This window comes from Pseudochaenichthys georgianus, chromosome 11 (assembly GCF_902827115.2).
Source record: "Pseudochaenichthys georgianus chromosome 11, fPseGeo1.2, whole genome shotgun sequence".
NCBI classification, from domain to species: domain Eukaryota; kingdom Metazoa; phylum Chordata; class Actinopteri; order Perciformes; family Channichthyidae; genus Pseudochaenichthys; species Pseudochaenichthys georgianus.
The window spans coordinates 32,422,162-32,448,310 of record NC_047513.1 but is presented as its reverse complement, the minus strand read 5'-3'; the positions used below and the strand labels follow the sequence as shown (position 1 = coordinate 32,448,310).

The window sequence follows — 26,149 nt, the reverse complement described above, 5'->3', positions numbered from 1 at the left end:
TACATCAACATGTGTCCCCTCTTCTTCATGTCTCTTCTACATCAACATGTGTCCCCTCTTCTTCATGTCTCTTCTACATCAACATGTGTCCCCTCTTCTTCATGTCTCTTCTACATCAACATGTGTCCCCTCTTCTCCATGTCTCTTCTACATCAACATGTGTCCCCTCTTCTTCATGTCTCTTCTACATCAACACGTGTCCCCTCTTCTTCATGTCTCTTCTGCATCAACATGTGTCCCCTCTTCTCCATGTCTCTTCTACATCAACATGTGTCCCCTCTGTGGAAAGAGACTCTGAAAGTTTCAGGAACAAAGATTTTCTCTCTTTTTGATCCATTTCTATAAAAACCTGTCTGAAAATGAGCTGATCAGATTTTGGCCACTTTACGATGTGTTGTCTTGTGTAACCATTAGCCAATCAGCAACAAGGTAACCCCCCCCCCCCCCCCCCCCCCCCCTTATCACCTGAATCTCCTCTAGAGCTCCATTGAGTTCTTTGTAACCAAATGTCTCTCAGAGGGGCGTGGGGAGGGGCTCCTTATCTTCATCTAAAGTAACAGACAGAGAATCAGCACTTTGGAAACAGGGCTGAAACAGAGGGGATTATGGGTAATGCTGCAATTATCTGTTTGGTGTTTCAGCCAATCAGAGACAGGCTCTGGATATATCTGAGAGCTGTGATATATTGTTGAGAAACAGAGTGATAGAGGACCTTTAACCAGTTAAGCCCCAATGCCGCAAAAAAACGCAACATCTTGCAAGAAACAGCGTCTGAGGGTTTCTTAACATTTAACAAACTATCAATGTGTCATACCCACTTAACGGGAAGAAACTCAGCTATCAGACAATATTAACCATTTTTAGCTAAACAAAACACAAGGGTAATGCCAAGCCTAAGTATCATCACTGTGCGATCAAAACCCAGGGCGGCGAATGCGAAACCAGAGAACAAACAACGTAGCTTTACGGAGGCAACACGGAAAACGGGTTTTCATATATAGCTGCTATGAGCTGGATGACAGCTTCCGGTTTTGGGCATTCTGGCTGCGCATCACTCATTCACCAATGGGTAATGCTTAGATGGATTTTAGGAACTTCCCCTCGATTCTATTGGCTCTAACGGTTAAAAGGAGCTGTCAATCATCAAAATCGACCAATGGGTTCCAGAGATATGGAAAACGCACCCAAATGACCCCAGAAGTGTTTTTTCTTTCTTCTAAACCTCTCTAAAAAGGTCAAAGGTCACTTGTTTTGCATCAATCTTGATACAGGGTACTTATTATATGTTATAGTTTGGATTCCTAAAGCTTTTAGTCTACCATCGCATCATTCAAGGGTGGTTTTCACTATAAGTCATGTTTGTTTTTTGGACGGACACTATAATTTACAATTTTTTTACTATGTTCAATCTGAATTTACTGCTTACTGCTTACTGTGATGAGTCCTCATCTCACCACCTTTCGAGAGATCAATACAGCCATTATCCATTCGGGTTAAGTAAGACGTTGTTTCATCGCCTCTTCCAGCAGTGGAGCACTGAGCGTTTCATATCTGCTGTCTTCCTCCATAGCAAATTGTAATGACCTTTTATGAATGACATTGTGACACTAGTGATATTACTGTTGACATTTAGGGACACTTTAGGCCAACTTCGTACAAGATATTATATAAAAAACCTGTCAAGGACCTGAAACACATTTATTTTAAGTCATATGTTTTCTAAAAACGTGTTTACATTGATTTGCCAATAACTAAAACATGTTCATAACATCCTTTTTATTCTTCACCTGGTTTTCATTTATGTATTTCCCTTAAAGGTGAACTGTATCCAGATTTGTGTTTTCGTGGTGCCTAGACCTTTTCTTGTTTTCCAAATTAGCTCCATTGTAACGGCCCGTCCACAGCAGCTTTGAAAAAATCTTGAAAATCTTGGAGCTGGGCGTGTCTGAAAGCTTGGGGATTTTTTGCGACCAACAACCAATCACATGAATCTCCCGCCCCCCGACATACAAAGCAAAAACCCCGGGGATTTTATGCGAGCAATATATATATATATATATATATAAACTCCCCAAACAGGCGAAACCCTACCAGTTTCCCCACTGCCTCTGCCACCTCCCTCCATGCCTGGTTCCTCCGGTTTGTATCCCGTCAATAGTCTGGTCGTAAAGAACCGGGTGATTTGCTACCGTAACTTCTCGTTTGGAATATGAGGAAATGAACTGCGGTCTGGTTCTCCCTGCGTACACGCGGTTTGATTGGCTAGCGCTTCTACTGTCAGATTTGCATAAACGTGTTTGATTGGCTGGCGCTTCCAGCTCAGCTTCAAACGTTGAACATTTCTCAACTTGTGAATCCTGGAAATCTTCGCTTTGCTTCCCCACAATGCAGTTCAGCGAAAAGCGAGGCAAAGTGACGTCACCCCATTCAAAGTGAATGGGCAGAGAAGCGTTGGAAGATTTTTTTAACGCTGCTGTGTAGACGGTCCGTAAATGACACTTCATCAATTTCCAAGTGAGCGTACAACTTTAATGGGCATTTAAAGGCTTCGATAGGTTTGTGGTTTCAATACAACTTTTCCAAAGCAGCTATTTTGGTCTTACTGGTCTAATTGTCCCTACTTGTGTATTAAAAGGTTGCAGCTGGAGACTGGGTTGTTCTAATGTACCTAAAGTCATCTTTGCTATCAAGATTCTGCCTCTGTGCTCAAACAACCCTATGTATCTCATTTTATTCTGTGTGAGTGATGACCCTAAATGTTTCAAACACCTACTGTAAATAACACTTCGACCCTGTGCCAACAAAAGGTCCCTTCCTTCCTGTCACTGGGATGCTTTGTCCTACAACTCCTGTCAAAAGACATGTGTCCACGTCCTAATCTCCTCCGGAAGACACGTCAGGATCTTTATTTTGGTGCCACATGCTTTCAAAAACCCCTCAGCTTCCCCCTTCTTTCTCTTTGCAGTCTTGTGCGTGTGACGTTTAGGATTCACCTCTAAAAATATTGAGTGATTGTGTTCAAGGTAAAAGTCCCATGTCGTCTCTGTGACGCTTCGCTCCAAGTCAGATTACATAAGTCTCTTTTTAAAGATAAAGCGGAGAAGATGTCACAATGACAATTTGAAAAATACTCAACGTAAAATGCTCATATACGTGTATGGAGTTTGGAAATGTTAATGAAAGAAGGCTGAAAAGAAGCGTCGAATGTCCATGTGCAACTGCAGTTTGTTTTAGAAAACGTTTTGTACAAGGGATTCACATTTTTAATCCCCTTTTTTAGATGAAGCTCTTGACCCGTGTTGGTGGGGCTTTAGTGGCTTAAAGTACCGTCCCGTGTTCAGTGACCTGTGTACATGAACTGATGGGTCATTTTAAACACAGGCCTGTAACAAGTAGACAGTTGTATTAGGACATTGCAAAGCTAACACATCCAAACCACTTACATCTTGATCAGTTAAAGGGGACCTATCATGCAAAATGCACTTTTGTACGTCTTTTATACATGAATATGTGTCCCCTCTCTCTTTTCCTCCGTACCCAAATCTCTGAAAACGGGGCTGCAACGGATATGATATTATTTGAATGTTCCTGACGTCAGAAAAAGGGGTGCCCCGCCTATATGGGCAACTCTCCACCAATCAGGGGAATGAGAGACCGCTCGAAAGCGCTGCAGACGCTGTAGTACATATGCCAGGCCTGTAAGTGGCGCTGTAGTCTGCCACAAAAGCAGAATCAGCCCTTGCAAAAACAGGGCTGGAAAAGAGCAAATGGAGCAAAATGAGGCATGGCTAAAAAACCAGGAGAACTGTCCTTAATGTATCACTTTGGAATCATCTCCCAAATGTAGTTATGATGATATATTTGCTTTGTCTTGTGGGTATTGTGGGGGGAACTTCTGTGTAGCGATGCAGGAGGAGTCACCGACTCACGAAGGAGACGCGGGGAGAGCTGGAGCTTTGATGGCAAACACCGACGGGTTTATTTGGAGCTTCGGCCGGAGAATTCACAAAACAAGTCAAAGAGCCAGAGGTTCTGACTTCATGGTAGAGTTGCCACGTCAACTCTGAAGAACTCGACCCCAGACCCGTGTGTTCAGCTAGTTCAGAGAGAATCATCAACATGCTGCATAACAGATAGAATCATAACACCTCTATCAGCTGACGCCAGCAGGCAGGAGCAGGGAGACAACACACTGGGAGCCCAGCAGCAAGGCTACGGGTGCCTGTGCTCAGTCAGGACAGAACTGATGAACTGGGTCAAAGTTATGAGCCCTGGAAAATATTTCCCCAACAGGTATTACTTTAAACTGATCTTGAATCATCTTTTGACCACTTTGTTGTTCAGATATATCACATATTTGTAACTAAATGAAACATTAATTGAAACAAAACACGGCATTAACTGAGGAGGGACTCTCGTGAGGTTCGTGTGTTTTCTTCACTCCGCTGGGAAACTGCTCTCACGTCAAGAAGCATCAGATCAGTGCATGCGCTGCCTCGTCCAATCAGTGAGCGATACACAGTAAGGGGGCGGGGCGAGTGGCTGAGGATTTCATCGAAGGATGGTCTGGTGGTTCCTCGATTATCGCTCCTCGATCCTCGGTCCTCCGGCAGAAATAAGCTCCATGGGACGCTACTCAAGATGGCGCCGACAAATCAACTTCCGGTGAGACCGAGGAAATGAAAATAATCGACCTGAGACGCAGCCCGTGATAAGGAGAGGAGAATGCCGCTTCCATGTTTTTATTTTCGGAGGTTGTATTTTGATTGATGTCGATGTAAACGGCTATCAAAAGTTGGAAGATTGCCCGTCAAACGAGACAACTACATGCAAAGAGAAGACTTAACGAATACTTTTCCCAGGGGATATATAGCTCCTCTGATCCATCAATGTTGGGCTGAAATCAAACCGTGCTTTTCCATTTGGATCTGCAGCAACTCAAACCAAGAAGAGCTATGAGTAAATTCCCAATAGAAACATTTCTTGTAGCCAAAAAGATGTAATTATTCAAGTGCTAAAAACCGAATTTCTTAAAATGACCTCTGAATAAACCCACATGCCATTTCCCATTGTCTTGTTACTCATTAAAACCACTGCTGCATTTTGATTTCGGGTGATATTGAACGCCTTAATGGAACGGTTACCTTCATGTGCACATTCTCAGTAATCACGTTGTTTGTATGCATGCGTCGGTAATGCATGCGTGCGTTCAGCCTGTTTGCTCAGTCTGTGTGATGGCCAGTTCCCAGCACAGTCAGCGCATTACAGCTGGATCTATTTTTAGCCCAGTGTGATTGATACAGCATCCTGAAGGGGCCAACAGCTGAGTAAGGGGATTGGATGAGGAAGGGGTCTGGAAAGTGATTCTGGGTGCACAGCCACTGGTTTCTTGTCTCGCTTAAACAATCACCGTTTCTCAAGGGGATCATGTTTAGTTCCCCGCATGCTGCTATCGGAGCACACAACGGCTTGTATTACAAAACTAGACGCTGCAACAGAACATTGAGTTTGCATTGATTTTTCTTATAAGCTTCCAGAATGACAAATGCTCACCATTAGTAAACATGTGTCAGGATATGTTACAAAGCATTATGCGTCCCGTTGAGATGTTATGGATCTTGTATGTGTTTTATCGGAATTTGAGCAACACCGTGGCAGTATTGGGATTTGAGAAACGGACCATATTGTTATATCGAAAAACGTGGATTTAGTCTTTTTCTGGGTTCTTTTGATAATAATGAATAGATAAAACAACACCGAACTTAACATTTAAGGGGACCTATCATGCAAAAAATGCACTTTGTGATGTCTTCTATACATAAACATGTGTGTCGGGGAACTCACGCAGCGTCAGGAAATAAAACCCTCTCTTTTCCTCCGTACCCAAATCTCTAAAAACGGGGGAACAACGGAGCTGATCCAGATTTGCGTCCGATATGACGTAATATCTGAAATGTGGACCCACAGGCCAATCAGAAACGTTGCTATCAGAAACAATGCCCGACTGTTTTGGACGTAATATGGTCGGTGTTTACATTAGCATCGCTAACACTCAGAGCTAACCTGTACTGGAGAGCATGTGTGTGAAGAAGCAGGAAGTAGAAAGGAACTCACCTTGTGGTATAACCGGCAAGAGAGAAAGCCTTTGAGCTCCAGACTGTTTCAGATCCTTGATAATCCATGATATGGCGTTTCATCACGGCAGCATTTAGTTTAGACGGTAGCTGCCGGGTCCCACATGAGCTCAGACCCCTCCTCTTTAAAGCTTTAAACCCAAATCAGCACGTTTGAAACAGGAAGTGAAACAGAGGGATATTTTGAGCAAAACACTAAATATAATTTTTTTAAATATTTGTATATATCTGACACCTATGCTATTGCCTACAATAGCATGATAGGTGCACTTTAACAAACAGGAAGTGAAGCAACTATTTGCATAGAGAAAACATAGACTTTATGGGAAATGGCCACAGACCAGTATCGTTGCTTTTTACGAATCTGAGACTTCAGTTGATGAATTAAAATGACATCTTGCTGTTCCTTTTATTCTGCTGCCAGCACAGCATGTGTCTTTCTCTTGCTGCTCTTGCTCTCCAGCCAAAGCAGTCTGCACTGAGATGACAAAACAGATGATTTTCAGTGAGAATATCCAGATTTTAATTTGTAGCCTTTTGCATCAAGCGTCGTCCACTTTTGAAAATAAGCATGCTAACAATATTAAGCTTGCTGTCTTTATAATATCAATGGACACGCTGTCAGCTGTTTGTGATAAAATACATGTTTTTTTTATACCATATAGTAAACTACAACACAATACACTTGGATAAGTACTCGTGATGGATATTTATTCACGAGTCTATAGATGTAGTAGCTGCTCTATGAATGGTGGTAATTAAATGCTACAACTCTGATATTTTATATGTATGGGTTTACCATGTTCAACGTCTTAATTTAGTGTGATGACCGGACATTAGCTATTAAGTACACGGACCAACTTAAAAAGGGATAATCATACATTTCGCAATTATTTGGTACACTTTCAAAAGACAAACCTAAAATAGATTGGGGACAGACTTCTGGGTCGGGTCGCTCTCTGTTCTGAGTGTAACCACTAAACATGGAAAAGCAGCTTTTAGTTATTATGCCCCAACAATCTGGAACAAACTGCCCAAATCGTGCACCGAAACAATTCCTATTTTTAAATCCCAACTAAAAACGCACCTATTTGCCGCTGCTTTTAATTGAGCTGCCCATACTCACACTACAGTATGCCTTTGTAGTCATGTATTCTGTACCTGCTGCTGTGTTTATTTATTTTATTTATTTAATTACCTTTGCTTATTATGCCTGTTTTTAAATGCCTTTTTAATAATGTATCTGTAAATCTGTAAAGCACTTTGAATCGCCACGTGCTATATAAATAAAATGTCCTTGCCTTGCCTATCACATAATCTATAACATTGTCGACAGGGAAACATGGATGTATGTACACAGAATGTTATTTTAATATATCCAATAGTTGTTGAGTTACTTTCTAAACACCCAACATGTCACGGTGGATTGAGAGGACCATTCAAAGGATTACCACAGGTTCCATCCTCTGGAGAACACAAAGGTTTGTCTAAAATGTCATGGAAATCCATCCAATCGTTTTTGAGGTACTTTGTTTGGAAATAAAAGGCCGACCGACATTGCTTAAATTATAGGAAATATAACAGGATTTAATGTACGGCATTTAAATATAACCAAGGATTGGAAACAAAATCCATGCGTTTGAGGTGAGTGAACATCTGGAATTTAGAGAGGCTTGGTCTGCAATGATGATTAGGGACGGAGTGGCGCAGTGGGCTGTGCGTTGATCATCAGATCAAAGGGGCGCTGGGGAACACCAGTTCGAAACCCGCCGCCGTAAAGCTGTTGTGTCCTTGGGCAAGACACTTCACCTGAATATGTTCCTGTGGGTACTGTCCACAGTCCATGACCGTTACATGTGTGTAATGTGTATTTGTAAAGCGCTTTGAGCATCTGGAAAAGCGCTATAATAAATGTAAGGAATTATTATTTCGATGAGATTAGATGGAGCTTTATTGTCTCCCATAGGAGAAATGTGTCTTGGGCATCGAGATAATAAACATAAAACAGTTAGGACAATCAGTCATAGATACAGAACAGAGATCACATATCACATGGCAAAGAAACAAGAAACATACAGGGACAGCACTTTCCCCATTGCACATACATAATGAAATATTGCACTTTCCCTATTGCACCTATGCATAGTGACCGTCAAATTGCACATATCCCTATCGTATCCATACCTATTTACACATATTGCACTTCCCCTATTTAACCTTCTCGATTGCATAATCGTAATCAGAATTGTTCCTGACTGTTCAGCAGCTTGACTGACAGCGGAACAAAGGAAAACTTATACCTGTTCGATTTACAGTTTGGCAATCTATACCTTCAGCCACTCCAACTGTCTACACAGGACGTGTGTGGGGTCGCATGGGATTTTACGCCCTTGCTTTCTCACCATCTCCTCAAATATCTCCTGCAGAGAGGACGGTGGAAGCACGGCAATTATTTTTCCAGCCCTTTTTATCCAGCTCTGGAGTTGTGATTTAGATGTAACTGACAAGATACCAAACCATGTTGTGATGCCATAATGAATAATAGACTCAATTGCTGCCCTGTAGAATATTAACGTGATGCATTCGTCCGCTCCATGAACCCTGAGCCTACGCAGAAAAGGCTTATCGTTTTTTAAGTTTAACTAGCCATACATCCAACCAATATTGCTTGAATTATAGGAAATATAACAGGATTTAATGTATGACAGGAACATATACCATACATCGCGTTTGAGATGAGTGAAGGGGCTTTTTAACGTTGTTTCTATCTTTGCTTGGTGTGCCAGCACGCTCCACATCTCTTCACTTATGGCTCTCCCAGAATAATTACAAATGATCCCAGAATCAGAGGAATGTGTTCTTGAAAGGCAGAACCTGCATCAGCAATATGTGCAGAGATGATATAGGTGGCATAGGAAGAAAAGGCGGGACCTTGGATGTTTCGCTTCACCTCGCTTTAGCCCATTGCCTGAGTCAGCTCGAGCACTCTCACCATAAACTGCCACTTTCAATTTCCACATCCTTCGACGACTTGGCTGCCTGTCCTGTTTCTCTCCCCCTCCTCTCAGAGAATATCTTTAAGTACCTTTGAGTCATTCTCTGTGTCCACCTTCCCCCAATCGCTGCACCCACCCACCACCATCTTTCACATTTAGGGGCGAGACGTTGATTCCTAATCGTCTTGTTGGAATCACAAATCCAGCACCAGACACTTTTGGACAAATCTTGCACGAATGTACATTTCCCAAAGATATTGCAGTGGCTGTTATTTTGTATATATTGATTGTTGTGCTTTTTCAAATTCAAGTTTCAAGGCTGTTATTGTCATGTGTGCATAGCTACAGTGTAGATATGACAATGACTTTTATCTTTGAGAGGGGTGCCTAAGTTGATATTATCAAATGGAATAATTCAATGTATGCGACAGTGCCATAGCTAAGTGTGTTAGGTCTAAAGGTGTGTTGCTCACCGGTCCCTCACAGCGGGCAGAGCTGCAGATCCCTCTCTCTCGCGTCCGGTTATACTTCACTCGCGTTTATGTCCAAATCCATCAGATCTAGCGAGTTCTAGCTAATGATACGGCTGCTGCCCCTCCCTACACGCAGACTCAAACCTCATCTTAGGCCCACATTCTAGCTGAGAGGGTCTCCTCTACAGCTGGCCTGATCGTGAACCGCCTCTCCCCTGAGTAGACATGCTCATGTTCTTAAACAAGAATGAGTTATCGGTTGTTGATCTCTGTTGTAATAGGCTGTAATAAGCTGTCGGCCTATAGCTGTCAACTGTTCAAACTGTGAGCATGTGACGAAGGTAACTGTCACTGTGGACTGACGGCTTCGGGCCTCGTGATATTGCACATGTGGTTTAGTTTGAAAGTGTTCCCCCTCCCGTTTTGTCTGTTGCTGTGTTGTCTCCTCCCCCCCCCCCACCTGTGTCCTATTGGCCTGATTAGTGTGTGTGTCTGTAGGCTCTGTTTTCCCCGTCAGTGGACAGGTAGTGTGTGTGAGATCCTTGCGGCTGCTGACTGTTCAGGTGGATTTGAATAAATGCCCACACCGGATTGCATTTTGACGTTCTGCCTCCGCCTCCTGGCTTGGTTCGGCCGCTCAATGCTCAGCTTCACAGATCACCAGTTCAATATATTTTACAAAATCGACTTGGTTTCTATACTTACATGTATTTGAACATGTATGTATTTATTTTTCAAAATTAATCTTTATTTTATAGGATACGAACATTTCGGTTAACCGTTTTTTTTGGGGGTCGAATATTCAAATATACATTTGCTTTCAAATTCCCATCGCTAATATGTAAACATGTGTCTGTTGATTGTGTATATATAGGTCTATACATATTTGTATATATATATTTGTATTTTTTTGTATTCGGGATTGTGGGAAACGATATTTTGTTCTCTCTGTCTGTACACACAAACTGAAAGATTGACAATAAAGTTGACTTTGACAAAATCATATCGGCCCACACCCCTCGGGCTTAATCACTGTTACCCTTCCATTTCATTTAACAGCCCGATGCCGAGGCGAACTTATTATCTTGTGGTAATGACTCCTGGTGCATCGATCTGAAAAATACAATCTGCTTTGGCTGAAGGCAGAACACAACACGCCGGCTGTGACCTCTGACCCCAATCACTCTTTGAAAAGCAAAGTTGGCTCTTCTCTTTTGTTTGAATCAGCCTTTCTTTGCAGTACACTGTCAAACCAGTTTTATCTACATTTTATTTATAACCTTCCCCTTGTCTTTTTTGCAGAGTTTGGACGCCGTGCTGAACTTCAAGTACTCGGGGGGAGCGGGCAACGTGGAGGGCTACTACAGGGAGCTGTCTTTGGGAATCCATGTTGACGTGGAGCCGTCTGTGTTCTTCACCAGGGTCAACACCCTGCCTGCAACCAGGTAACACAGAGAGGGCAGAAGTACACACTTTACTCAAGTAGAAGTACAGATACTCCTGTTTAAAAATACTCTGGTAGAAGTACTGACTAAACTTCTTTACTCAAGTAAAAGTAAAGACTCATTCGGAGTAGGAAGAGGTAAAAATTGTTGCTCAACAAACTTCCAGCTCACAATCTTTTTTCTACAACCCCAGCTCTATCAAATGCGACTAAGAGTTCACAGTCATTCTGCAAGGCTGCTATTGCATGCTATGATACGGCTAGCATGCTCCTGAGGAAGGTGTATTGTGTGCCATACTCTCCATCTTAGTTTAGCTTGTTAGCATGATTGCCAAAAACCATCCAAGTCCGTCTAAGGCCAGTGGCAGAGATGGCAAAAGTACACACTTCCTTTACTCAAGTAAAAGTACAGATACTCGTGTTTAAAAGTACTCTTATAAAAGTAGAAGTACTGACTAAAGTTCTTTACTCAAGTGAAAGTAAAGAGGCTTTGAAGTGTACTTCAGTAAAAAGTACCCATAACTAGCAGCTGCTTTAAAGAGTACCTGACCTCCCTTTATATCAATAGAACAATAATGTCTAGCTAATGAATGTTTCCATGCTGAACAACGGCAACATGACAACGTTTCCATTGGTCCCTCTTCTTTAGAGAAGACCAGGAAGTGATGGATACACGGATCGTGTTCCAACCAATAGGCACGCAGTGACTCTAAAGAATAATGATCACGCACCAACACACATTCAGACTAAAGGAACCAGCTGTTTGGGAAATGAGAGAAGTAGAAAGTACAGGTATTTGTGTTCAACATGTAAGAAGTAGAAAGTACAGGTATTTGAGTTCAACATGTAAGAAGTAGAAAGTACAGGTATTTGAGTTCAACATGTAAGAAGTAGAAAGTACAGGTATTTGAGTTCAACATGTAAGAAGTAGAAAGTACAGGTATTTGGGTTCAACATGTAAGAAGTAGAAAGTACAGGTATTTGAGTTCAACATGTAAGAAGTAGAAAGTACAGGTATTTGTGTTCAAAATGTAAGAAGTAGAAAGTACAGGTATTTGAGTTCAACATGTAAGAAGTAGAAAGTACAGGTATTTGAGTTCAACATGTAAGAAGTAGAAAGTTCAGGTACTTGTGTTCAACATGTAAGAAGTAGAAAGTACAGGTATTTGTGTAACATGTAAGAAGTAGAAAGTACAGGTATTTGTGTTCAACATGTAAGAAGTAGAAAGTACAGGTATTTGTGTTCAAAATGTAAGAAGTAGAAAGTACAGGTATTTGAGTTCAACATGTAAGAAGTAGAAAGTACAGGTATTTGAGTTCAACATGTAAGAAGTAGAAAGTTCAGGTACTTGTGTTCAACATGTAAGAAGTAGAAAGTACAGGTATTTGTGTAACATGTAAGAAGTAAAAAGTACAGGTATTTGTGTTCAACATGTAAGAAGTCAAAGTAAAAAGTCGTCAGAAAAATAAGTAGTGGAGTAAAGTACTGATACCAGAAAAATGTACTTAAGTACAGTAACAAAGTATTTGTACTCCACTACTTCCCACCTCTGCGTAACACAGAGAATTAAACTGCATCTTTAATAGGTTTATACATTTGTGAAGTCTGTTCATGGTACAGTTGAGCTGATTAAATTGTAATTTACAAGGATATTTTGGTTAGGAATGTAAGGGCCTATGAAACAATTTAATGATACCTTATTCCCAGTTATATTATGTAATGATTATTGAATAACTGCAGCTCTACTTGCACCATCAACAAGCATACATATTTAAGACAAGAAACAAAACATTTGACAATACATTACAATATGTTAAAGACCCATTATTGTACATATTTTTAGAATAGCCTTTTACTGGATTTTTAAAACCCCCGCTTGTTGCCATGCCAGCGTAAACGTCACTGCTTGTCAAATGAAAAGTGCGCTTATAAATAACATTTAGTATTATTATTATATGTGATGATATGTACTTAAACACTTTAAAACGTAAGGATCGACTGGTGTACAAAAGTTGCATTTTACAACTTTTAGTCCTTAATGTTTTAAATATGGGCCATTCCAGTGAACATACTAGATAGTTAATTTAGCTAAAACGAATGTCAGCTGGTTTACAGACGTCTCTTTCCCAATGTCAGTCAATGGGAAGTATTTTGAGGCTTCAGTGATGTTACAAACGGACACGAAGCCAGAACCAAAAACAGTATATACCCCTGTATTCCACGGGGTCCGTCTGCGCCGCGTTACGGCCGCACCGCGTTACGGCCGCACCGCGTTACGGCCGCACCGCGTTACGGCCGCACCGTGTTACGGCCGCACCACGTTACGGCCGCACCGCGTTCACGGCCACTCTAGTCAATGGGTGTTACGGCTCAGAAGTGTCCCATAAGTGTCCCAGAAGCGTCTCGGCGCTGGGCTCCGTAAAAAAGTCGCGGCTGGTCTATTTTCGACGCGAGGCGCTGCATAGCACCGGGCAGGAAGTGGAACGGTCAGAGCATCCAGTCAATCCCCAAAATAATCTAATTTTGCAGACCCTATCCCTCCGTAGTCTTTCAAGTAGGAGAATAAATGCCAGCGTTCTCCTCCGGTTTACAGGCACCGTGTAAATTATACATAGAGAATAATTATGATGATGAATGCATTTATTCACGCACGACGCTCCACTTCTTCACGACGGTATAACTTCACATTCAGTATGGACGGGTGGATTGATTACAGCAGCCTATAAGTCTTTTTCTACATCGAGGCAAGACAACATTTCAAACTTTTTTTTAAAGATTTTATTAGATTTGGTTAATATATGGGCAGCATTTCCTTGACTTGGCCTCAGGCACCTGAAGTTCAATATTCATTCTGCTTATTATTTTCCTGCACCTATCACACACACTTCTCCCCATCTCCCTCCACTATACATCACTGCGGAGTTCAAACAGTCATAATGCAAAGCTGAAATAACCTTGTGCAAGAAGAGGTATTTTTTTTAATCAAATCAATCGGTTTTGTTGCTCCGTTATCCATGTTGAAGGATCCTTGCTTTAACAACTTTTTAGTTCAGGCTTTACTCCCGAGTGGTTTGGTTTATGGTCGATGAGTGACAGACAGCACTCACGTTCTGATGAGCCTTTTACCCCGCATGCCATTTAACATGAGCTTATTATGTGTTCATTCGAAACCCATTCATTGACAGATACAAAAGCAATACTACTCAACCTTCACTTAAGTGCCGGAAAATGTGAAAGAACCTCTTCTCTTGTCGCAATAATTTGTGATAAATCAGCCTGTCTTCCATATATATCAACCTTCTGTTTAAACACTGCAGCAACTCTCACTCTGACACTAATGCCAAAACCAGAGGACTTCGACATGTTTTATATTTCACTGACAGGCTGGATCGTGGCAATTGATGAACACCATCACACATTCTCACACACACACACACACACACACACACACACACACACACACACACACACACACACACACACACACACACACACACACACACACACACACACACACACACACACACACACACACACACACACACACACACACACACACACACACACGCACACACTTTCCCCATGTCTCACTTCACTTTTCCGCTCCCCCAACTCTTTTGAAAAAAAGCGAAGGAGACAGATCGCAGCCGAGTAATGGCCCCTCGAGGTGAATCATTAGCTGTAATAATATCTGCAGTTAAACCATCCGTCTTGGCTCAACACTGTATGCACACATGGAGGAACTGCACTGGCTGCTACACCATCACCCGTGTTATTGGCACGTTACTTCTTCTCCTCCCAAAGCACTCTCTGCATTGACTCTTAAACTTGAAATATGTTAAAAGGCCTTGCACATGTTTATGGAGAGAAAAAACACAAAGTAACCAGGAAAACAAAAACCTCATATATACATTACAGGTCGAGGACATATAACCGGTACCTCTGCTCTACCGCCACAGTCAGACTCTCCTCAAAACACTTGTGGCCAGGGTTTTATACATGTTAAGCCCCTCCCCCTAGGATAATCCACTATTTATACCCCTAACCAATGTCATTCTAATCTACAAACATATTCACACTGCAAGACAAATTACCCAAACACACCAAATCAAAATAGGTGAACATATTATCTTTCTGACCACAGAAGCCCCAAACAATAAAAATGTTATACTTGCAAGAAAAGTGCCACCCGCGCCCATGCACTACATGGTATGCTCCAATTGAGCACAGGTGTTCCCACTGATTGAGCCTCTACTTAAGGCTGCTTATTTCTGTGGCTCTGTTTGGCCTTCACAACCTTGAAGGAGAGGATGAAGGCTTCTTCTTCACACATTGAGTTACTCTTTTTACAGCTCACATAGTTGTTCTTTGCCCAGGATAACCTGTATGTCGACAAAGACATGGGAATAACCCTCAGCACATAGTAAACGTATAAGAAACCTTGAGTGCCATATCAATGGACAGTTAGTCCAACATAAGATAAGCCTATTTGAGGACTTTGTAGTGCATCATGTAGTCGTGCACCATACTGTATGTGTATTACATGATGCACTACAAAGTCCTCAAATAGGCTTATCTTATGTTCATTCAAGAGTGCCATTTATGATTTGTTTGGGGTTTCTCTTTCCTGTAGTGTGTTATATAGGTTTCAGTGCATGTAAATGGTCTGCAAAGGCTTAAATCCCTGTGTTCCCTCCAGAGCGAGATTCTAGTGTGACTTTTAATCACTGAATAAACATTTAAAGGATGTATCTTACAACAGGACTTACATTTCAAAGAGCATTACTGTGATAATTATGCTGCGATAAAACGTTTTTCAATGTAAGCATAATGTTGCCTATAATATACGTTTATTAAAGGGGACCCTCTCTCTTTTCCTCCGTACCCAAATCTCTAAAAACGGGGAACAACGGAGCTGATCCAGATTTGCGTCCGATATGACGTAATATCTGAAATGTGGACCCACGGCCCAATCAGAAACGTTGCCATCAGAAACAATGCACGACTGTTTTGGACGTAATATGGTCGGTGTTTACGTTAGCATCGCTAACACTCAGAGCTAACCTATACTGGAGAGCATGTGTGTGAAGAAGCAGGAAGTAGAAAGGAACTGACCTTGTGGTGTAACCGGCAAGAGAGAAAGCTCCAGACTGTTTCAGATCCTTGATAATCCATGATATGGCGTTTCATCACGGCAGCATTTAGTTTAGACGGTAGCTGCCGGGTCCCGCATGAGCTCAGACCCCTCCTCTTTAAAGCTTTATACCCAAATCAGCACTTTTGAAACAGGAAGTGAAATAGAGGGATATGAGGCATGGCTAGAATGGGTGATCTGTTTGGTATTTTGAGCAAAACTTCATAGACATGTTTTTTATATTTTTTTATTAGTGCTGAAAAAAATTATCGCGTTAACGGCAGTAATTCATTTTTTTAATTAATTGCGTTAAAATATTTAACGCATTTAACGCATGTGCAGAATGGCCCGCCCCATACGTGCCACCAGTGGCAGCGCCAGGGTATGGCTGGGGTAGGCTACACCCATACCAAGAAATGGCTTAGCCCCACCATGAGACATGATGTTAAAGTAAGCAAAATAAAGTCTGCCAACTCGCGCGGAGTAAATTGCACAGACAGCAGTTAGTCAGATTGATTTCAGTAGCCACGGGTTTGAAAACTTTTGTCACGTAGTGATCGACTTCTCAATAGAACATCTTTGATAACGGCGTGGTGTTGTTGCAGGAAGTCCGACGGAGAATACTTTAGCTGTAGTACAGGGGTGCGCATAACTGGTACGCAGGTTATGGCGTAATCTGAAATGCGTACCGTCACTTGTGTCACAAAGCGCATTTGCGTACCGACGTACTTGTGAAGCTTTTCCAGAAGGCGGTTCGATCACCGGACGACAGAGTCGGTCTCCGTGTGCACAGACAGGCTGCTGTTAACGTCGGTCTGTCAACGGAACTGTGCCAAAACTACGCCAACCGGCTGCGGAGGGAGACTCCCCCCCTCTCTGGAGAACTGCGCTACAACAGCTGATCACAACGTTCACACTCTGTGGTCACGAAGTACTCCATGGGCCCCCCCCCCCCCGTCCGTCCGTCGACTTTCCTGAAGTACTCCCCCGTTGATGGAAATCAACACGTAATGAATTAAGACCCCACGGTTTGATGATTGATAGGTGTGTGGGTTGTCTTTCATTTTGACACCCAGACATTTTTTATAATAAACAGATACTGTATGTTAAATGGATATATCCGCCTTCTTTCATTTATCTTTCCATTCCCAACAATACACATAAAGAAATGGCATATTTTGGACATGGTTCGAATGGTGATTAATCATGATTAATTAATTTTTAAGCTGTGATTAATCTGATTAAAAATGTTAATCGTTTGACAGCCCTAATCTTTATATATCTGAGACCTATGCTATTGCCTAAAAATAGCATGATTGATGACCCTTAAGGTAAAGTGCTTGCTTAAACTGGTTTTGGGCACATATTTAACATTAGAGAGATCTAACTCCCTTTTTTTAGGATATAAAGTGGATATGTTTATATTCAGTCAAAACATCATTTTTTTTAAAAACGTTTTGAATGATCAGCTCAATCATGCATCGCTACTACCGTTTAAAATATTTTCCAGCGATGCCAGCAGTGATATCTGTGAAAGCAATGGTCCAAATCAACAAGTTACATTTCTTAAAGCCTGAACATAATCAAGTATGAGCCCATATGATAGTACTCCAAACTATTCACAATAGACTCAAAGTGCCAAGTTGAACTTTAGTGAAAACTTTGGAATCATTTATTACACACACACACACACACACACACACACACACACACACACACACACACACACACACATACACACATACACACACACACACACACACACACACACACACACACACACACACACACACACACACACACACACACACACACACACACACACACACACACACACACACACACACACGCGCACAGTACAGTATTTGTAAGACTTTGCCTTTTGGAGAGATGTAACAAACTTTACTTGTTGAGATACGTTCTATTGATTTTCTTCAAGTTAAAAGTGAATTTTAAAGCGATTGTATGAAATTGCTCAATAATACGCCAACTTATCCTTTCGATCTGTTGTTGTGTATCTCTGCCTGTCGCTCCCTCCTCCTCTTCTTATCTTGCCACCCAATTCTGTGTTTCTCTCTCTACATAAAACATAAGTCTTACTTGTTGACAGTCCTTACCTCGTTAGAGTGTGACTTATATGTGGGGTCTTCATGCCACACGAGAGGAAGAAGGAACTATCAGTGGAGAGCCAACATTTTCTCCATTCCTTCTCTTGTCCATGTCTCATTATTTTTGCTTTACATTTCAAGCATTCCCTCTCCTTTACTGACTCTCTACTGCAGGGGTGGCCAACCCGCGGCTCTTTGCCTAGTTTCATGCGGCTCTTCAGTTCATATCGAATTGTATATGTGTGAGTTTGTGGGAGAGACACTGACTCCTGACTAGTGTTGCACGGTGTACCGATACTTGAAAGGTATACCGCGATACCCTGCCGTTAAAAACGTTACGATTCCTCCGTTTCATTAGTATCGGTACTTTAAGAATGACGGGGGAAAGTATTCCGGTGAGAAAGCGCCGTTTTAATAAGAGCCGTGTGTGTTCAGCGCTCTGCTTCCACTCCCTGCACTGCAGCCGTGCCTGCAGTCCCGCCCCCTCTCAAGCACGCTCTAAGTCCCTCCCCTCTCTCGTGCACGCGCTAGCTGCCAGAGCATGTGAGAAAACGAGAAGCATGGCTGCAAGTGGGAGTGCGGCTGCCGCTGCGCCTCGGCTTGTTGACAGAAAAGACGCCAGAAGCAACATTTTGATGTATTTGAGCGATATCTCTGACAGTGAGGGCAAGCCTACGGACACCACGAGGCCTGTCTGTGAGAAATGTATTAATTGTATTTAATAGGAAATCTTGTCATTTATTTTATTTATTGTTCTCATTGTTTAAAAGTGTGTTATGGTTCTGGTGTGAAATAAAGCACAATAATTACATTTAAGACTGTTTCCCTTTTTTTAAGAAAAGTATCGAAAAAGAATCGGAATCGCAATTCTTGACTTGGTATCGAAACCAAAATGTTGGTATCGTGACAACACTACTCCTGACAGTTAAACCTGATATTTAGTAGGTCTGTTAAGTATTAACGTAATTTGGCCGGTCAAAGTTGTTTGGGCCCGGATAAAATCGCTCCGTTACTTTCGTTTCGTATTACTTTCGTCCCGGCTCCCGGTGTGTATGTGTGGTGTCGGCGTCTAATTTTGATGTGGCCCAAGAGCCAATCACAATAATACCTGCGATGCAGTGAACCAATCACCTTTGAGGGGGGGGAAACCTATCGTTGATTAAACACTATCCAGTGTTTCCCCTACCATTGTCTTGGAGGGGCGCTGCGCCCCCGCCAACGGAGCCCCGCCAACGGAGCCCCGCCAACGGAGCCCCGCCAACGGAGCCCCGCGCCCCCCCTGAAATTCAAGGTTGTTTAAAAATATATATAATTTTTTTTATTAAATATATATATATAGCACCAAATTGCAAATAATCTATATCTACTGTCACTTTTCACATTGAACATGTGCTCTTTATTAAATAAACTAAACGCTTTCATTTTAAGTTGTGAGTTTAGTGTTTTTGACCCTAAGAAACCCTGATGCATTAATCAATAACAATAATCCACAGCTCCTCTCTGCTCCAGAGGATTTAAAAAATATATATCCCAATGCCACAAAAATGCATCAGTGACGTGGTTGAAATCTTGTCTCCAGAAAACAAAAAAAGGAAACAAGCGGTATCAGTGATTGTGTGTTTGATGTGGCTCTTTGCAGTAACAGAGAACAAATCTTAACCTCTGACTGGTTGGCCACCCCTGTACTACTGTGTCTCATTCAGTTTCTCTATATACTTCTGCTCAACTTTCGGTCTTTACCTCTCTTTCCTCCATTCTCCAATTCTCCCTTAATTTCTCCATAACCTTTCCTCACTTACACTCTTTGTTTTCCTTTATCCTTTCATACTCTTTTAAATACTCTTAGGCATGGCTATGTGCAAAACTTTCCCCAGTTTCCTAGCCCTAATAAGTCAGAATTATTTAAAGGCATATTCGACTTCCACCATTCTTTATCAACATATATTAGAGTAAAACTAGAGAATGGCAAAGACTACCTCTGTCCCTCTCTGCTCCCTGTAGTCAAAATGGTGAAAAAAAGACCAACAAACTATCACATCTCGTATCACAACTAAATGTATTGTATTGAAACACAATGAGTATGGAATCAATCTGCAGTGACACTTTTCTTTGTATGTCCGTTTCTGCGCTTTAACTTAGTTCAGAAAGTTGGCTTAAAACAGACAAAATAAGGCTTGTTTTTAGCCTGAGGCGCTTTCACACCGGAGTACTTTTCCCAGGAATAGTTCCGATAGTTCCTGGGATTTTGCGTTCACTCCAAAAATATCTGGAACTAGAACTTTTGGGAACCTCTTCACCCCTTTTCAGTCCCTGCTAGAGAGGTGGGACTATCCTGGGGAGAAAACAGTTCCAATTTCTGATTGGCTGGGCGAATTGCAAAACCACGCCCCGTAAAACTCGAAAAGGTTTTGTGAAGCCGCCATTTTATTTGCTCGCATTAGCATTAGCCCAGCGCAGAAACTAACTTATGGCAACACAAAATAAACATGGGAGTGGTGTTCTGGCGATTTACTCTGAAGGCACCTCCCAGCAGCTTCTACTGAAGCCAGTCCCCAACTGCGGGGACTTTCCCGGCCGGGACTTCGGGTGGCAGTATACGCCGTGAAGTTGTTTGCGGCCTACCAAAGAAGAAGACGTGACCGTCAGCGGCTCCCTCAGGGACTTATTCCGGTCGTGACACGCGATTTACTAGACAGTTCCAGGAAATAAAAGTTCCGGGAACTATTCCTGGTGTAAGGGAAACTTCTGCAGCAATGAAGAGTCAGGGACTCAGAGAGACACGAGGAGAGTTGGAGCTTGATGTCAACAATGATGTTTATTACAAGTCACGGCGGGAGAATTCATATCACAAGTCACAGCAGCAAAAGGTTCTGACTGCACGGGTGGGTTGCCATGTCAAATCTGATCAGCCTCGCATCTTGGTAGACCCCTTTAACTAGTTTACAGAGAGTCAACCCACATATTGGGGGAAGGTATACGTAAACACCTGGGAACAATGGGGATGTCTCTGACATCCGTGGTGCTTAGAAGCCTGCGTTCTCACAGTCGTAAAACCCCCCTGTGCCTGCCAGGTAGGCCATAAAACCTGGTAGTATCAACATACGACTCCATTATCACATTCCTTACGGGAGATTAGAAGCAGGGATGGTCGTAAATGTCAACACACAGAATAGGTTAAATATTTCGAAGTAAAGACAGAATTATTCCCTAACACCTGGGTGTGAAAGCGCCTCTTGACAATTTTCTTTCTGTCACAGTTGCTGATTACTTACTCCTTCTTCTTCGTCCAGAGCCACTATTTCAAGTATACTACGTCATTCATCGAGTGGTGCCGAATGCTCGGCATTTAACATGCATTTAAACAGTCCTTCAGCGCCACTCGATGACATAGTATACTTGAAATAGTGGCTCTGCAGCAGGTATATTCGACATTGAGAAACGGCCAGGAGAAGGCTCCTGGGTGCCTCCTTAATGATAGGCACTGGCTGCTGATAGGCCAGCTGAGGGTGAGGGAGGGATCCGATCAGCTGTCAGACTCAGGTGCCCGGGCAGGTACTGATCAGCTGCTGATTAGCTGTAGAGAAAACAGGGAGAAGAGAAAAAAGCAGGAGGGAAGGAAAAACAACAAGTACAGCCTGCCTGACACGTAACAAGTATGCTCACAGAACATTACAACATTACCATATAGAAATACAAATACGGTCAAGTTATTGTACCTGTGTTTATCTGTGCAGTTGATAATTAAAAAAACTAGAAATAAATACGTGTTCCAACATAGTACCAACACATTTAAAGTTGAGATAAACTGTGGTTAGACAAGAATACACAATACCCATGTCTTTAAGGATGTGAATTTTTACCTGCGTGCAAAACAGAATATGAAAATAGTAAGCATAAAGTGTGATTTTCATCGCAGCACAGAAGTGTGAAGTCATTTAGCATTTGCCGGCAGCTGGTTTTGATCATTGTAATCAAGGGTAACCAGTAGATTGAGATTGATGTGTGTAATGAGAGTTTGACAATGTGCATCACTCCAATTAGTGAGTTTTAATAGAATGACATGAAGGGGAGGCCTTCATCCATGCCAGCTGTTGTGCATGACCTATGCAATCCAATATCCATCCTTAAAATCACTTTCTATAATCACAATAAATAGCACTGCAATAACACGGGTCTACTCGTGGAAGAATGTATGACGAAGTTGAAGGAAGAGATGAATATATATTTGAGTTTTAGTAATTAAAGGGACCAAAATAACTTGTGTACAGTTCTTAGTGCTCTGTTGAAATGCTCTGAGCTGGCAGCTGGCATAAGTGTGGTTCATCTTTTGAGCTAAATTGCAGAAAAAAACAATGCACTGCCAGTGACTAACAGGTGCGTGCAATAACAGAAGAAAAGCACAGTCGAAACACGTTGAACAAGTTATTAGTTACCACAAAATGGCTTGTTTTATCAGTTGTAATATTACCCATTATGATGCTTCTAATCTAAAAAATGACAAGCTTTTTTGTGTCTAAACTGTTTGCTTGAATTGTACAAATAACAACAATACTTCAATAATGTTTAAGTATATTACGTATACTTAACTCGTTTACATAACGCAAATTTAAATGACGTTGACTTTTGTTTAATACTTGTATACTGCGTAAAAGTCTGGTTTTTGGAAATAATACCATATCTTCAGTTTAAATTGAATACGTTTGATACGTCATTTAAAGTAATGTACATAAGTTAAAAAGCCTACATACATGACACAAGTTGGGTATGTTATGTAAGTTTACTAGCGAACATACCATGAAGAGACCCATATATACTAACAACGCACTTATATACTAACTAAGCACTTATATACTAACGAAGGACTGGCTTATCTAAAGCCAGTTGAGTAGCACTTAAAGGTCCCATGTCATGGCCATTTCTACTGATCATAATTCCATTGTTGAGGTCGACTAGAATAGATTTATATCGTGCAATTTTCCAAACTCACATCCGTTTCTCCTACAGCATCTCTGTAAAGAAACCCCCGTGAGCCCAGTATGCTCTGATTGGTCGGGATGTTGCGAGGCTCGCTGCTCAGTGATCTGGCTTACTGGTGTGGTCTCCGGGTCGGCGATACAGCGAGACACAGCGAAACTCATCCTGAGCACACACAAACACTCACAGCCGAAGTAGAAGAGAACAATAAGTGTGGCTTGATAATGAATGAAAGGTTGATAGCGCCGTGAGAATCTGCGGAGAAGCATTTCTCCACGATCCCAACTCGTCTATTACCAACCAGTGGAGCTCTATGCAAGTCAATGGGGCCAACAATCTCCAAGGAGGCGTTTCTAGGGCAGCATAGACAGGTATTTTCTGTGTTAGAGTTTTACTTTGAGGGTGTGTGCCTCTGCATAAAAACCTACATAACACAGGGGACGGGTAATAACCGGAAAAGCATGTCATGGGACCTTTACAATGTTTTGCTCTATGAAACCTGATGATTATATGATTCTGTTTCTTCAAGTTTGTGTCTTCTTGGTCGAATGCACTTGTTGTAAGTCGCTTTGGATAAAAGCGGTCAGCTAATGCAATGTAATGTAAACATGTAATATTATTATTTGGGTATTTTAAAGGCCAAAGATTGAACTCTCTGTTTGAGTCATGTGACCATTCAATGAACTTTAGTTTCCGGAACTTTCCCATTGGCCCATCGTGGCCCAGCTCTGAAATGTTCCTTTGTTAACACACACTTTATTTAACAGAAGCGAAGGTGTGGACTCAGCTTTTGTGAAGACTTCCACACTTTTTGGGAAGTCAGCACTAACGGGGTTGGTTTGCAGTTGTGTCACATTTTCTTGACAGAGTTGCTGAACTTTGCTTTGTCTCTTTATTTTATTTTTTGCTTACAAATTATTTTTTCTACCTTCCCTTCCCTTCTACTTATCTTTTCCTTCTCATGTCATCTTTTCACCACCTCCATCCTATTATCTGTTTTCTCCCATCACCTTCACCTCACTCTGTGTTAGACCGAGAGCTGGGCGATGTTATTTGAATTAATCTATAGATACAAGATTATATTCAGACCATGTCTTGTCAAGGAATGGTTAAACTCTCTACTACTACTACTACTACTACTACTTCTACTCCTACACTACCACTACTACCACTACTACACTACTACTACTACTACTACTACTACTGCACCACTACTACTACTGCACCACTACTACTACTACTACTACTACTGCACCACTACTACTACACCACTACTACTGCACCACTACTACTACACCACTACTACTACTACTACTACTACTACTACTACTACTACTACCACTACTACCACTACTACTACTACTACTACTACTACTTCCACTACTACTACCACTACTCCACTACTACTACTACTACTACTACTACTACTACTACTACTACTACTCTACTACTTACTACTACTACTACTACCACTACTACTACTACTACTACTACTACTACTTACTACTACTACCACTACTACCACTACTACTACTACCTACTACTACTACCACTACTACCACTACTACCACTACTACTACTACTACTTACTACTACTACTACTACTACCACTACCTACTACCACTACTACCACTACTACTTACTACTACTACCACTACTACTACTACTACTACTACTACCACTACTCACTACCACTACTCAGATCTACTGTTAACCTTTCCGTCTTGCACTTATGATATATTTTTATTTAAATGGTGTTTTTACTCAAGCTTTAAATAATCAATGTATCTTGTTTCAGCTATTTCTAGATACACCTTGCTGTATAATGCAACACTATAATCCACTACACCAAGGACGAAATACTTATAGAAAGTACATCTCAGGGCTTTTGTGATTGCATCGTAAACTCTTTATCTCACGTATCTCCTTCTCCCTCTTGCTTTCTTCTTGACTCTGATAGGTTGACTTCTGCTGTTTCTTTAAATACTCTTTTCTTTCTTTGTCTTGCTTTCTTTTTCAGTTCGTTCTTTTAGATCTCAACCGGTCTCTTCCTCCTTTGTCGGTCGTTACGTCACTTTACATCAATTACATCCATTTCTCTCTTTTGCCTCTCCCTTAAAGGCCCGGACCACACGAGCCGATTTCGGCCGTCGATGAGCGTCTGTCGCCCTACTCAGATGGTGTGTCCGCACCGTCGAGTCTTTTTCCGCTGCCGATACCTTTCCGCTGTCGGCAAAAGGCTGTCGGCAAAATAAATCACTCTGATGGCTGTTCAGCTTAGCGAATCAGTGCATGAGAAGCAAAACGGAAGTGAAGAAGGCACACACACGGCTATTATTTTTCCTTTTCCAGCACCGCACTAAAAATGTTTTTGATTATAAGTCGTTATGTGACACAGTCTGTGATGGACGAGAGTGAAATGGAACGCACGCTATTTGTTGTTTTGTGTATATCACGCAGTCTGTCTTCCGGTTGCCTCTTTTGAATTAAGAATACCCACTACCGCCGCCTGCTGGTCAGGAGAGTTATTGCCACTCATGCGCAGTGCGTAGGTGCTACTTGGCCATCGGCTGAAGTCGTTGCGGTGTGTTCCAGTGCGACTTGTTGGCCAATACGCAGGAGACGTGAGGCGACACAACAATCGGGTCCGTCGGGACGTGTTCTTTGGTGTCAGTGTGGTGTGTCAGGGCCTTTATCCTTTCTCTTTATACATTGTAAGGCAAGTTTATTTATATAGCACTTTTCAACACAAGGCAATTCAAAGTGCTTTATGAAAATGAAAGACATTAAGAGCATAAAACACTTCAGAAACATTAAAAAGCAAAGATAATAAAACATGAATAACAGGTACATGAATACACGTTACAGTGCAGTGTGAGATGAGA

The 26,149-nt window shown here is 41.8% G+C and overlaps 1 protein-coding gene across 1 annotated transcript in view; it reads left to right on the top strand.

Annotated features, from left to right (window-relative positions):
* Positions 1 to 26,149, top strand: part of trappc9 (trafficking protein particle complex subunit 9) — a 339,169-nt gene that overhangs the window by 164,668 nt on the left and 148,352 nt on the right. The window contains exon 18 of the mRNA XM_034094424.1: positions 10,906 to 11,048. Within this exon, the coding sequence (XP_033950315.1) occupies positions 10,906 to 11,048 (143 nt within the window). The remainder of the gene's footprint in view (positions 1 to 10,905; positions 11,049 to 26,149) is intronic.